The sequence below is a fragment of the Equus asinus genome, chromosome 25, assembly GCF_041296235.1.
Source record: "Equus asinus isolate D_3611 breed Donkey chromosome 25, EquAss-T2T_v2, whole genome shotgun sequence".
In the NCBI taxonomy this organism is placed as follows: domain Eukaryota; kingdom Metazoa; phylum Chordata; class Mammalia; order Perissodactyla; family Equidae; genus Equus; species Equus asinus.
Genome location: NC_091814.1, coordinates 19835528 through 19850281, shown reverse-complemented (window position 1 = coordinate 19850281; position 14754 = coordinate 19835528). Strand labels below are relative to the sequence as shown.

Genomic DNA, 14754 nt, shown 5'->3' with positions numbered 1-14754 from the left:
TTCTGATAATAAAACCACATAGAAGTGTAATTATTTTTAAACAACCATTTTACAAAAGATTATCTCTATTGCATGAGTTTACTTAGAAAGTATTAATAATGAGTTCTGTTAAAAGTCTTTTTTTTAATGTCGAACTAAATATTATACTATTGAGTCACTGATCATCAGAAAAAGAAAGAAAGAAAAACACCAAAAGTAAAATAATAATCTTTCTTCATAGAAAAATGCATGCGTAATTTTTATATTTACCTCCTCTTTTTAGAACTTGACCACCAAATAATTGAAAAACTTTTATGTGGTTCAAAAAGATGTTGTTGTTATTAGTCAATTTCATTGAAAAGTATTTTAAAGTCTTTAATTATTTAAGTTGCAATAATATGTAAAAATACTGAAATAGACGACTTGGAGGGCAACATGTTCACATATGCTGAAAACGAACAAACAATTGAAGGTCCTGCTGTCAACTCCTCCATGCAGTTGGTACCCCACTGCCTTCACAAGAACTCCCTTACAGATCTCAGCACAGGCTATGACACATGGCCTGAGTAAGAGTGCCAATGTGACTATTGGCAAAGCTGAATTTCTTGCTTACTGTCAAGTTAAAATACTCAAACATTCTCATATTTTCTTCTCATACCCCATTCGGTTGGTTTGCATCCCATCGTGGAGACCACTGAACTTGGTGATAACCATGGTCTCTTTCAGCACTAAAATTCTCTGACTTTATTGGGATGTGCATGTAGAACCAGAAGTTTGGTGAACCCTGGAGGGAGAAATGTAATGGAAGAAGCTGAGAATCACTACTCCGAGCTTACAGAAGCCTAGAGAAAGAGGAGGTAGGGAGGATTCTGGGAAGATGGCAGAGTAGGAGGCACCAGGAATCTGTCTTCTTACTTAGAATTGCACTGGAAAATCTGTCTGAGGCAATTATTTTGGGATTCTTGGGTTTACTGGAAGCTTGCAACTCCCACAGGAAGGCTTGGTCGGTAAATTGCAGTTAATTTCCATCAATTTCAGCTCTTAGCACAGTAGCAGCTACCCAACTCCCACCCTCAGCCCTGTGGCAGGCTGCTGTGTATGTGTTCCTGGAGCAGCTTGCACACAGCTTGTGGGGAGCTGAGGTGGGCAAAAAGGACCCTGTCCTCCAAATATTGGGGAATCTGTGCTCTGAGCCCAATTGCTGCTTCTGATCACAGAGGTGTGCAGACAGACGCAGGCAGCTACAGACGGTTGTTATACCTCCTTCCTCTGTTGCAAGCCCCTCACTCTCCAGCTGAAGGGACTTCCAGAGGGTTTAAAGGGCTGCCACCCTTTTTTTCCCTTCTTAACTTTTTTTTTCCTTCCTTTTGGAACTGGACATTAAGGACTAGGACATTCAAAAACAACTGCATATACAGGGATATTTTGAAAGTGAGTGTGCATGCCCAAGGAAAGTCTCAGAAAAAACCTTAGAAGACCTTAAGTCTACACCTCAGGGTGATCTTTGGCACAGAGATAGCCTACAACAATCAAAAAGCAAAAGAATAGGGGCTGGCCCCGTGGCCGAGTGGTTAAGTTCGCGCACTCTGTTACAGGCGGCCCAGGGTTTCTTTGGTTCGAGTCCTGGGCGCGGACATGGCACTGCTCATCAAGCTACGCTGAGGCAGCGTCCCACATGCCACAACTAGAGGGACCCACAACGAAGAATATACAACTATGTACTGGGGAGCTTTGGGGAGAAAAAGGAGAAAAAATAAAATCTTTAAAAAAAAAGCAAAATAATAAACAAAAACAATAACAAAAACAGCAAAACCTGGGGAAGGAGGAGAATCTGACTTTCAGAGCTACCAGATTATTAAATTCAAATGTCCAATTTTCAAAGAAAAAATCACAGACATACAAAGAAATAGGAAAGTATTGTCCATTCAAAGGAAAAAAGGTAAACCAACAGAAACAGTCTCTGAAAAAGACCTGATGGCAGATACGCTAGACAAAGAATTTAAAAGAACTAAACGTCCCTCCTTATTTGTTGGGGATATGTTCCAAGACATCCAGTGGTTACCAAAAACCAAGGATAGTACCGAACTCTATCTTAACTAAGCACTTATCATGCACTGTCGTCATAACTTTTGCCGTTTGAGTTACGACAGCAAAACTAGCATGAATTTCTTGTTCCTTCACAATTTCACAGATAGAAAATTCATTCTTACCTTAGATCAGGACAATTTCACTATACGATTTTCTTTTTCATTATTAAGTTGAGAACTTTAATCTTTTCACTTAAAGGAATCACTTTGTGGCCTCTTTTTGGCATATCCAAATTACCAGCATCACTACTCTTGTACTTTGAGGCCATTATTAAGCAAAATAAGGATTACTTCAACACAAGCACTGCAATACTATGACAGTAGATCTGATAACCAAGATCGCTACTGAGTGACAAATGGGCAAGTAGTGTATACAACGTGGATATGCTAGACAAAGGGATTATTCATGTCCCAGGCAGGGTGGAGCAGGATGGTGTTCCTCTAAGAACAGGAACAAGGCAAGGATGCTCGCTCTTCCCACTTCTATTCGGGATAGTATCAGAATTTCTAGCCAGAGCATTTAGACAAGTAAAGGAAATAAGAGTCATCCAAGTTGGGAAGGAAGAATTTAAAATTATCTCTGTTCACCAATGACATGATTTTATATGTAGTAACCCTTAAGGATTATACACACCCCCAAAATACCTGTTAGAGCTAATAAATAAATTAATCAAAGTAGCAGGATACAAACTCAACACGTAAATATCAGCTGCATTTCTGGACACTAACAACGAATAATCTGAAAAGGAAATTATGAAAACAATTCCATTTAAAATGTCTCAAAAAGAATGAAATACTTAGGAATTAACTAAGGAGAGGAAAGACTAGGACAATAAAAACTAGAAAACATTGCTGAAAGCAATTGTAGAAGACAAAATAATGTAAACACATCCCACGTTCAGGGATTAGAAGACTTAACATTGTTAAGATGTCAATCCCACCCAAAGCAACCTACAGATTCAATGCAATATCTATAAAAATTCCAATGTTGTTTTTTGCAGAGGTAGAAAAATGCATTCTAAAGTTCATATGGAATCTCAAGGGACCCCAAATAGCCAAAACAATCTTGAAGAAGAATGGAACTGGAAGCATCATACTTCTTGTTCTCAGAATTTAACTATAAATCTATGGTAATCAAAACAGAATGGTACTGGCGTAAAGACAGACATATAGACCAATGGAATAGAATAGCAAGCCCAGAAATAAACCATCACATATATGGTCACTTGATTTTTGACAAGGGTGTCAACACCATTCAATGGGGAAAAGACAGTCTTTTCAATAAATGTTGCTAGGAAAACTGAATATCCACATGCAAAAGAATGAAGTTGGACCCTTACCTAACACCACACACAAAATTAACTTCATATGGACAACAGACTTAAATTTAAGACCTAAAACCATAAAACTCTTAGAATAAAATTTAGGGAAATTTCATAACATTGGATTTAGCCATATTACTTTTGATAGACACCAAAGATACAGGCAAAAAAGAAAAATAACCAACAAATTGGACTTCATGAAAATTTTTAAAAATTTTGTACATCAAAATGCAATATCAACAGATTGATAAAGCAACCCACAGAATGGGGGAACATATTTACAAATCATATATATAATAAGGGATTGGTATCTAGAATTAGAGAACTCCTGAAACTTAACAAGAAAAAAAAAAAACCCAGTTAAAAAATAGGTAAAGGACTTGAATAAGCATTTCTCAAAAGAAGGTAAATAAATGGCCAATAAACACATGAAAAGATGCTCAACATCACATGATTATTAGGGAAATGCAAATCAAAACTACAATGAACTAGGGGCCGGCCCAGTGGCTGAGTTGTTAAGTTTGCGCGCTCAGCTGCAGGCGGCCCAGGGTTTCGTCAGTTCGAACCTGGGCGTGGACATGGCACCGCTCATCGAGCCATGCTGAGGCGGCATCCCACATACCACAACTAGAAGGACCCACAACTCAGAATATACAACTATGTACCTGGGGGCTTTGGGGAGAAAAATGAAAAAAATAAAATCTTAAAAACAAAAACAAAAACAAAAAAACTACAATGAAATACCACCTCACACCCATTAAGATAGCTATCATAAAAAATAATAGAAAAGAACAAGTGTTGACAAGGATGTGGAGAAATTGAAACCCTTATGTTCTGTTGGTGGGCATGTAAAATGGAGCAACCATTATGGAGAACAGTATGGAGGTTCCTCAAAATTTGAAGATAGAACTACCATATGATTCAGAAATTCCACTCTAAGGTATGCATCCTCAAAAATTGAAAGTGAGTTCTCAAAGAGATATTTGTCCACCAATGTACATAGCAGCATTATTCATAATAGCTAAAACATAGAAGCAACTCAAGTATCCATCAATAGGTAAATGGATAAGCAAAATGTGGTATGTACATACAATGGGATATTATTCAGACTTAAAGAAAATTCTAATGTATGCTACATCATTTATGAATCTTGAGGCCAACATGCTAAGTGAAAGAAGTCAGTCACAAAAAGACAAATACTATACAATTCCACTTACATAAGATACTTAGGGAGGTCAAAATAATAGATATGGAAAGTAGAATGGTGGTTCCACCGGCTGGGGAGTGGGGAAATGGGGTGCTATTTTTTTTTGTTTTTTTGAGGAAGATCAGCCCTGAGCTAACATCTGCTGCCAATCCTCCTCTTTTTGCTGAGGAAGACTGGCCCTGTGCTAACATCCATGCCCATCTTCCTCTACTTTATATGTGGGATGCCTGCCACAGCATGGCTTGCCAAGCGGTGCCATGTCTGCACCCGGGATCCAAACCGGCGAACCCCTGGCCGCCGAAGCGGAACGTGCACACTTAACCACTGTGCCACCGGGCTGGCCCGGGGAGCTATTTTTTAATGGGTATAGAGTTTCAGTCTTACGAAATGAAAAGTTATGGATGGTTGTTATGGTTGCACAACATTACGAATATATTTAATACCACTAAATTGAGCACTTAAAAATGATTATGATGGTAAATCTTATGGTGTGTGTATTTTACTGCAATAAAAAGAAATTGGAGAGCCAGCCCCGTAGCCGAGTGGTTAAGTTTGCAGAACCTCTTTGGCAGCCCAGGGCTTTGACGTTTTGGATCCTGGATGTGGACACGGCACTGCTCATCAACCCATGCTGAGGCAGCGTCCCACATAGAACAATCAAAGGCACTCAAAACTATAATATACAACTATATACTAGGGGGCTTTGGAGAGAAGAAGAAGAAGAAAAAAAAAAGAAAAGAAGATTGGCAACAGATGTTAGCTCAGGTGCCAATCTTAAAAAAAAAAAAAAGGAGATAAAAAGAAATATGAGGCCATAATGTGGGTGGAAAGGCACACTGAGATGCACAAAGTACATATAAAGACTTACCCCTGAGGCCCTTAGCATTTGGCCCAGGTCACTTTATATGTCAAAGGATGTACAGAAGGGCCAAACTCAAGCCATCTGTTTAGATTTAGCAGGAAACCTACACTTCCAAAAGCCAGTGTTGGTATTTCCACCCTGAGGCAGTTGGTGCCATCTGTTTTGCAGCCAGCAGATGGCGCATTTTCAAGAGAAATCATTTCCGTTCAAGAATTGATTCCCGTGCTTCCCTTTGAGTCAATCTCTGATGCAGAGCAGAGTTTAAGATCCTTACCAACCTTCTCTTGCCAGTGACACACACAGCTTATATCTAAAGCACTGCACACAAATTCGCTCATCCAGGTTCCCTCACGACTTAGCAGAACAAGCAATCACAGTTCACATTCCACATTATTTATTAATAATTCCATATATTAGTAAAAATGATTTTTCTGTTCTTCCTGGCTGACCTAGTTCTATAATCATCAATTAAAAAGGAAATCATTGTTGCTATTGCTGTATCTGGACATTTTTATGCCAATCTGATCAGTTTGGTCACCCATGCAATCACCAGTTATTGAGGAACTATTGCATGCCAGGTTAAGTTCCAGCAGCTGGAAATATAATGAACAAACAGACAAGTCCTCATTCTTTTGAAACTCACATTTTATTGGGGGAATCAGATATACAACAATGATAGATAGATGAAAGAGAGAGAGACATAGATAAATAGATACACAGATAGATGTTAGTGCTAAATGCTGCATAGAAAAATAAAGGAAGGTAATTGGCTAGAGTAATGAGGTCCTACTTTCGATAGATGTGGAAGTATAGGTTTAAAGCTAGTACTCAGGAGTCAGTGATGCTGAGAAGCGAACCTTGCTTTTAATTATTATTTCTATCAATAGTAGTAGCTAACATTTACTGAGCACTTTACATTCATGATTTTTATTACTTATAGCTTGAGATATAATCATTATTAATTACATCTTACAAAGGAATAAACTGAGACTCAGAGACATTAAAAAGTTTTAAAACATCAAGATTACAGAGCTGAAAAAGGGCAGAGACAGGATTCAAACTCAGGTTTTCCTGAATCCTGGGTCCATGTTCCTACTAATAAATATGCTGGATATTTCCTTTATTAAATTTTCCTGTATATGTGCTGAACTAAAACTTCCGGTGAACTATGTTTCCTCCCTCAGTTCCAGTGTCTCGTCCTGTCCTCACTCTCAACCCTGCTGGCACCCAGCCTGTGGTGGGAGATGTGTTGGAGCTTCGCTGTGAGGCCAAAAGAGGCTCTCCCCCGATCCTGTACTGGTTTTATCATGACAATGTCACTCTGGGGAAAAGCTTGGCCCCCTTTGGAGGAGGAGCATCCTTCAACCTCTTTCTGATGGCACAGCCTTCTGGGAACTACTTCTGTGGGGCAGACAATGGCCTGGGGGTGCAATGCAGTGAGGTGGTGATGCTCAACTTCACAGGTGGGTTGGTGGTACCTGGGCTATAGGTTATAGTTATGTTGATAAAATATTTCTCCAACAGATTGTACAAATTCTACCAATGTCTAAGAGATTTTGAAAATGACACCAAGGCTTGGGGCTTCTGGAGATCGGTACTGATTTCATGGAGGAGAAGAAAAAGAAATAAATTTTCATCTTAGATGCTGCCAATCACCCTCCATGTGCCATTATTTTGAAATTTACAAATTATACCAGAGATAATTCAAACGGAGAAATCAGAACCTGGCAAAAATCTGTCCTGATAGGTCTCTAGCTCCCACCCACATGGTCTTTGCCTAGATCAGAAATATTTGCTACTGGAACTCAACTATAGGTCTCTCACTTAGTGCCTTCCAGGAGCAAAATAATCTTTATCACTGTGGGAGTCATCTCAGGGCTGCTAATTATCCTTGCCCTTGCTGCTACTGCTGCTCTGGTGTGCAAGTTCAAGACCCAAAGGAAATCAGGTCAGTATCTACTTCTCACCCTTTGATGTTGTGACTTATGTGGACTTAATTTATGTGACTTAATTTGGACTTGTGTGGTGCATCTGATAAGGGTCAATTTTTCCCTCCAAGTAATAGGCTCTTCGTTCTACTGTCTGGCACTCTGCAGGCAACTGTGACAAAAAGGTAGAATAAGTATTTCGATGAAGTTGTTACTCCATGTGTTTAATGTGAGATTTAAATCAGGTAGCAGAGCTTTGCTTCCAATTAAAAATTAGAAAGTTAAGTATTTACTGTTCCACCCCCAGCCAAAGCTTACTGAAAACAAAAAAAATGAGAAATAAACTCCTCTATTCATAACAACAACAAGACAATAGCCCTAGGTGTAAACCATAAACTCTGAAATATATTTGAATACCTGTCAAGTATAGTGAAATTTGGATAAAACTAACAAAGAATGATGAGCATGAAATTAAAATTTTAATTTCTGTTTGTTTATTGCTAGTATATGGAAATACAGTTGATTTTTATATGTCCTCACGTCCTGCAACCTCGCTAAACGTATTTATTAATCTCTGTTCAGATCTTTTGCCAATTTTTTAATGGGGTTGTTGTTTTTTTATTGTTGAGATGTATGAGTTCTTTGTATATTTTGGATATTAAACCCTTATCAGATATATGGTTTGCAAATATCTTCTCCCAGTTGGGTTTCTACCTTCTAACTAAAGCATTTAGACCATTTACTAATGTGATTATTGATAAGCTTAGATTTATTTATTATTTTGCTGTTTATTTTCTATTTGTCTCAGCTGTTCTTTTTTCCTTTTGCTCTGCCTTCTTTTGGATCAATTGAGTATTTTTATGATTCCATTTTATTTATTTTGTTGGCTTTTTTATTACATAGCTCTTTGTTTTGCTATTTTAGAGACTGTTTTAGAGTTTATAGTGTACATCTCTATCTCATCACAGTATATCTGACTTTAACATAATCTAAAAATCTTATATACTTACTCATGAATTCACCACTTCCAAAGTCCTTTATTCCTCTTTGTATATCCATATTTTCATTTGGTATCATTTTGTTTCTGCCCAAAGTGTTTCTTTTTACATTTTCTGTAGTATGAGCCTGCTGGTGATGAATTATTTCAGCTTTTGTATGTCTGTAAAAGTTGTTATTTTGCATTCATTTGTGAAAGATATTTTTGCTGGCATAGAATTCAAGGTTGAAAATTCTTTTTTTTCAGTATTTTAAAGATGTTGCTCTACTGTCTTCTTGTGTGCATTGCTTCAGACAAAAAAAAATCTGCTATCATTCTTATCTTTGTTCTTCTGTGACTATTTCTTTTTCTCTCTGAATGTTTTTCCGTGGATCGGGAATCTTTGAATGTGTAGACTGTTTTATTCAGTGCTTTGGGTGTTTGTAAGGTTTGAAGACTTTATATTTTGGAATTACTAATCTTTTACTTTCTGTCTTTCTCTCCGTGTGACGTAACATGGCATCTCCTTTTCCATCAGGCTAAATGCTTCTTTCTGTTCACACTTTCTCAGGGCTCATAATGAAAATCAAGAAAATAAGCGAAAAAATAAATAAAACATCTGGATCTCAGTTTAATGAAAAAGCTTACATATTTTTTTCAATGATGCTGGTCAAGCATTGTCTTCTTACCCCTCTTTCCAGGTCAATCAATTAGCCTCCATCCTTCTATTTCTTTGTATGAAAAATTACATCAACATTTTGTGATTGATATTTTAAAGCTACTTAGTATTTTCTTGAATAACATTACATATAAAATCATACGTGTATATAATTTTTAAAAAATATGTAAAGAGAATAACAGCACTAACCCCAATAGTACTCATCATAAAATCTGTCATTTATTTTGTGTCTATTAGTGCTGCCAATTGTTCAATAAATAATTTCAGTTAAATTCAACTAATATTATTATTATCATATTAGAGATGAAGAAATGGAGATTTGGGGAAGTTAAGTAACTTTTCCCGACTCACATATCTATTAAGGTAGGGCTTAACCTGGATCTTCCTAACCCTCGAGCCCATATTCTTTTCATTACTCCTTGGTGACTTATAAAAGGCTGGTCTCACCTCCTAATTTCAAAATTACTTTTCTATCTCATTGCCTATCCAGGATGTCATTTATTAATAAGTAACATGCTAAAAGTGAAGACATTAGAACCTCAGTGTTGAAGTTGATAATTTTTGAAAAACAGATTTGCTCAGTCAACACAACATCAGCTTAAAGAAAGATTACCAACCGTCATTTTATATAATCCATGAGGGCAGAAACCCAGGAAATTCTGTCCTGAGACCTAGGGGAAGTGTCATTTTAAATAGCAAACTCAACTAACGACTTCTGACAGTCCACCAATCAGATGTTCTCTGCCTTTCTCACCTCAAAATCTTGCCTAATCTACTTCCCTAATAGTAAAGTCTTCATTCTAATTATTGGCAAGACTTCTCAGAGAAGAACTGAACCCTTCCAAATTTTTCCAGAAGTGAAGAGTTTTGCTCCTTAAGCCTGAGTATATCCTACAAGTTACTAAAGGGAGTGATAAATTTATTGACTTTATCATTAATTGTGTGGATTAAAATTCCAGCAATGTAACTTGCCAAATACTTGATATTTGGCAAGTAAATTAAATTCTCCAGACCCCAGTTTCTTTAGCAATATGATGGTCATAATAATAGTATCTATCCTTTAGATACTATGAGACAATTTATGTAATCTGCTTAGAACAGTGCCTGGCGCGTGAATATTAGCTTCTATTATAAATCGCCAATTTCTCATCTCTTTTACAAATGAAGAGAAGTGGGAATGAGGGAAGCAGTTGGCCCAGAGTTAAACATTTAGCTGTCTCTCTTCTGCTACTTGGTCACAACTACTTAGAGTTCATGCTGTTATTACTGACTGAATAGTGAGTCAAAATAAGTGTGATTCTGTGCAAATGTCTTTCAAGATTCCGCCTTCCTTATCTATAACATGACACAGGGGGATGCTGGTGGGTGGAGCTGGATGTTCTCTAAGATTCTCAATGACTGAGATCTAGAATGAATCTGATTGCTAGGAAGGGACACTAACATACAGCTCATTGTCTGCGCAGCTCACTTATCATCAATCTTCCTTTGTTTTTTCAGGAGGACTTTCTGCCACTGGAATACCTAGGTGAGGTCCCTGCTTCTTGTGCTGTGAACATTTTCATGATTTATTTATACCCACAAGATAGGAACATGGAATATGTACATTAAAAAATATCTGACTGAACTTCCTATTTACATTTTCAAATTCTTATGAAATCCAAAAATGTGATTAAGAAGGCTGCTTTCAACCACATTTGTGAAAAATACTCACTTATACTTACTTATACACAGAATTCATGTTATTTGCTATCCATGTTAATTTATCTACTTCCTTAGATGTGCTGCAGTAGAGAATTGACCACTGATAACTTAATGACATCATTTCTCTTAGGACTACAATTCATTTATTGCCTTATTTCTCATTCCTCCACTCACACACTCGTTCTGGAAATGATTATTGAATGCCAACAATGTTCAATTCATAATATTAACTGCAGAAGGAAATGATATTGAGAAAAAACCACAACACATTTCATGAAGAGCCTTCATCGTATCTTACAGGAAAAGTAGATTGTTGTAATATGAGAGAAAATTGAAGGGGACTTTTAACAAAAGACAAAAGTCAAATTCTTTGGGAATGCAGAAGTCTTTGTGTATCAATGTTGAAGCATTTAAATTTTGGAAAACAATTAAAAATCAGGCAAATATAAGTATTTGCTCTATCTAAGGTGCCTTGAGACTGTGTAGCTTTAGCCCTCTAACCTTGCCTTAGACAGCCTTCTCTGTAATGCTGCCCTGGGCTTCATCTTGTGCTACACCCCTTCTGACATCTTCTCGAAAAAGTCATGCAGTCTCTTAGAGCAGCCATGATATTTTTACCTGAACTATGCTGGGCTCTTCCTGGAAATTGATTTCCCTGAGACTCCGTATGATCCACAAATACTTCTCTTCCCTGTCTCTCTCCCCCTCTGTCACAGTTACGGTCCCAATGAGTGTCAGGGGCCTTCCTTGTCCAAGCCTTTCAGGACAGGCACCCAAGAGCCAACTCACTCTGAGCCACCAGTCCTGATGGATCTGCAGCCAGTGTACAGCAATGGTAAGGACTTCCTACGGCACAGAGGGAGGGAGGAGAGATTAACCAACAGTCCATGGCCATTCACATTAAATTTAAAAATGGCGTTCCTGTCGCTATGTTGGGGATAGAACTTGGTAGCTGGGAGGAAGGGTCTAGAGTGTGGGCTATTGCCTACAGCCAGCTATGGTCTATTCTTTGACAGTGAATCCTGGAGATAGTGGCCTGGTTTATTCTGAGATCTGGAGCATCCAGCGTACAAAAGAAAATTTAGGTAAGACACCTTCCAGACAAGTAGAGATGAGGTGACAGTGTATTTTTAGATCTAGCAAGGAAGCTTTGATCAAAAAGTCATCTCAAATATGAATCCAAAATGGAAGAAACTACCTGCTTCTCTTGTATTGCCAATCATATAATCATATCTATTCCCTTTTACCTCTCTACACTGCCACCACTACCCCACAAACTCTTTGAGGACAGACACTATAATTTTTCACTAACGTATCAATAACATCTAGTGCAATGCTTGGAAAACCACAGGCTCCCTCAAACATTTTTTGAATGAAGGAATGAACATAATTGCTAATAAGCTTTTCATAATCTAATATGTAGACAATTGTAATTCTCTTAACTAATATCTTTATTTCTAATCTTGTTCTCCTCCAACCTTCCAACAATATGTTTCCAGCATGATCCCTCTGAGATGCACAGTTGGTCACATCATTGCCTAGATTAACTGCCCGTGATGACTCTCCATTTGAAAGTATGACCCTTGGCTCCCTCTGTGCTTTGGCCCTCCTCTATGAGCTTACTCTAGCCATACTGAACTCTTGGCCATTTTTCTGATTATACTGGGCTTTTTCATTCTTTGGTGCTCATGCTTCTTATTTGTCCTATAATATCCTTGCCCTTAGTTTACCTGGGGAACCTTGCTCACATTTCAAGACACAGTTTAGGAACCACTGTGAAACTTGGAGTGATTCCCACCAGCCCTCTTTATGCCCTAACCGGGGAGGAACTGATTACCCTTTCCTAGTTACATAGCATAGTTCAATGTGTATGTCTATCTTGGTGCTCATAATACTCATTGCATTTTTCTCATGTCCATTCCTCCCCTTAAAAACTATAGGCTTCTTGATAATATGGACAGAGTTTGTGTCATTTCTGTCTCCTTATAGCTTACCAGTTCTTAATAGAAGGTCATTGTTCAATGAATGCTTATTGGCTAATAAATAAATGAAAGAGATCTAAAATACCCCTCAGAAGGATGGAAGGAATACATATACTGAATTTTCTTAATGCCCTGCTGCAAATCATTGGCTTTCTGGGAAAATGCTGTGTAGTCTTAGAATACTGAGCCCCTGTCTGTACTCCTCCACTTTTCCTCCATGCAAAGTGTAGTGAATCACATTTGCCACCTTCTCCCAGATGATGAATATAGTCATAGAAGCTCTGGGGGGTTGGGGTGGTGAGCTTCTTTGCTGGGGTTGTGATGGCAGTGGAGAAAGAAATAAATAATCAAGAAAGTCATTCTGGGCATTTGGTGGGCAAGGGAAAGGCTTATGAGTGTGTGTGAGTGTGTGTAGGAAGGTAATTTTTTGTCTGTGAGGGCTTGGAAGAATTCAGCAGAGGAAACAGTCAAGAGATGAGTCAGCAGAGGAAAGATTGACCTGGAGTGCATTGTGAGTAGGCTGTAACTTGGAATATATCACCCACAGTTTAAGACCTTTTTCCCTTCTCCCATCCAACAGCAAATTCACCAAGGATGCATCAGGAGCATGAGGTGGGTCATACTTACTGGCTTTCCTTCCCTTCTGCTCTTCTTCACCTATATTTAGGCATTTACTGTTTGTGTTTTTTCCCACCAGGGACTCACAGTCATCTATTCAGAGTTAAAGAAGTCACATCCAGATGACTCTGCAAGTCAGGCCAGGAGTAGTGACAGGGCCCATGATGATGATAGAGAAAACTATGAGAATGTTCCATGTGCATCATCGGCCTTGGGCCACTAGCCCTTTACCGTGAGTGACCTCCAAAGCCCTGAAAAGCAGCCTGTGCCATTCTCCCTGTTTTCTCCAACCATGCACCCTCTGCTTCCAGGACTCAGCCTCCCAGGAGGCTAGGCTTTAAGGAACGTGAGGCTGTGTGAAATATCTGCAGGCCTCCTCTGTCCCTGAGTCTGTTGATCTCTAGGAGCAGAGTGGGCAGCATTTGAGTAAATGCTGCATTCTTTTCACAGTAGAGATCCATGTGAAGGCAGGTGAGCCTTCAGCATCTGGGCCTATGGAATAGAAGAGGACAAGGAAAAGGTCTAGGCAGGATCACAAGGGTACGACATGGCCATTTGATCAAAATGTGATCGAAAGCTTTTACTGTACTATCTTGCATAAACAATTAGCTCAAAACGTTTTTTTTTCCTTTTGTTTGTAGTTGATAGAGGCATTGCTGATGTTCTGCTGTATATGCTATCTTCTAGCTACCAAATGGAAATGACCAAAAGGATTCATTCTATCGACATACATCCTATTTTTTCACGAAATGTGCATCAGTACTAAGAAATATCTAAAATACAATCCAGTCCATTTAATGGGAGAGCGCTTTCAAATTATCTGATTAAATATTATTACGGGCTGGATTGCATCCCCTTAATATTCATATGTTGGAGCCCTAACCCCCAATGTGACGATACTTGGAAATAGGGCCTTTAAGGAGGTAATTAAGATTAAACAAGGTCTTGAGGGCAGGCTGTAACCCAATTGGACTGGTGTCCTTACAAGAATAAGGGACACTGGGGACCTCTGTATCTCTCCTCATGCATGCGGAGGGAAGGCCATGTGAGTACACAGCAAGAAGGCAGCCATTTGCACAACCAGAAGGTGACCAAGAAGAGAAGTCTCACCAGAAACCAACCCTGCCAGCCACTTAATCTTGGACTTCCAGCCTCTAAAACTGTGAGAAAATAAATGTCTGATATTTAAGTCACCTAATCTGTGGCATTTTGTTATGACATCCAGAGCAGATTAATACAGATTTATACATAGATATATAGATGATAAATGATTGGTGATGATGATAATGATGATGAGGAGGAGGTTGATGGTAGATAAATAAATAAATAAACTAGATGCAGATATATGACACATCTCCCAACCCACGCAGAATTTTTGGTCTTCAAGATATTTTTTCTCTCACGGGATCAAAC

General features: G+C 38.4%; 1 protein-coding gene across 9 annotated transcripts in view; it reads left to right on the top strand.

The window, feature by feature from the left end:
• The window catches only part of FCRL3 (Fc receptor like 3), a 94492-nt gene extending 79950 nt beyond the window's left edge, over window positions 1-14542 (top strand). The window contains exons 8-16 of one of the 9 annotated variants that reach the window (XR_011498038.1): window positions 6642-6920; window positions 7286-7405; window positions 10538-10565; window positions 11458-11576; window positions 11758-11826; window positions 13304-13335; window positions 13421-13573; window positions 13795-13881; window positions 13983-14541. Coding sequence is in view for 7 of the 9 variants with exons in the window: in XM_070496971.1 (XP_070353072.1) it covers window positions 6642-6920; window positions 7286-7405; window positions 10538-10565; window positions 11458-11576; window positions 11758-11826; window positions 13304-13335; window positions 13421-13564 (791 nt within the window). In the remaining 2 variants the exon portion in view is untranslated. Of the gene's footprint in view, window positions 1-6641; window positions 6921-7285; window positions 7406-10537; window positions 10566-11457; window positions 11577-11757; window positions 11827-13303; window positions 13336-13420 lie in introns of all 9 variants that reach the window. The other 8 variants (XR_011498037.1, XM_070496971.1, XM_070496970.1 and 5 more) reach the window with 8 other exon arrangements.
• Window positions 14543-14754: the final 212 nt, after the last annotated feature.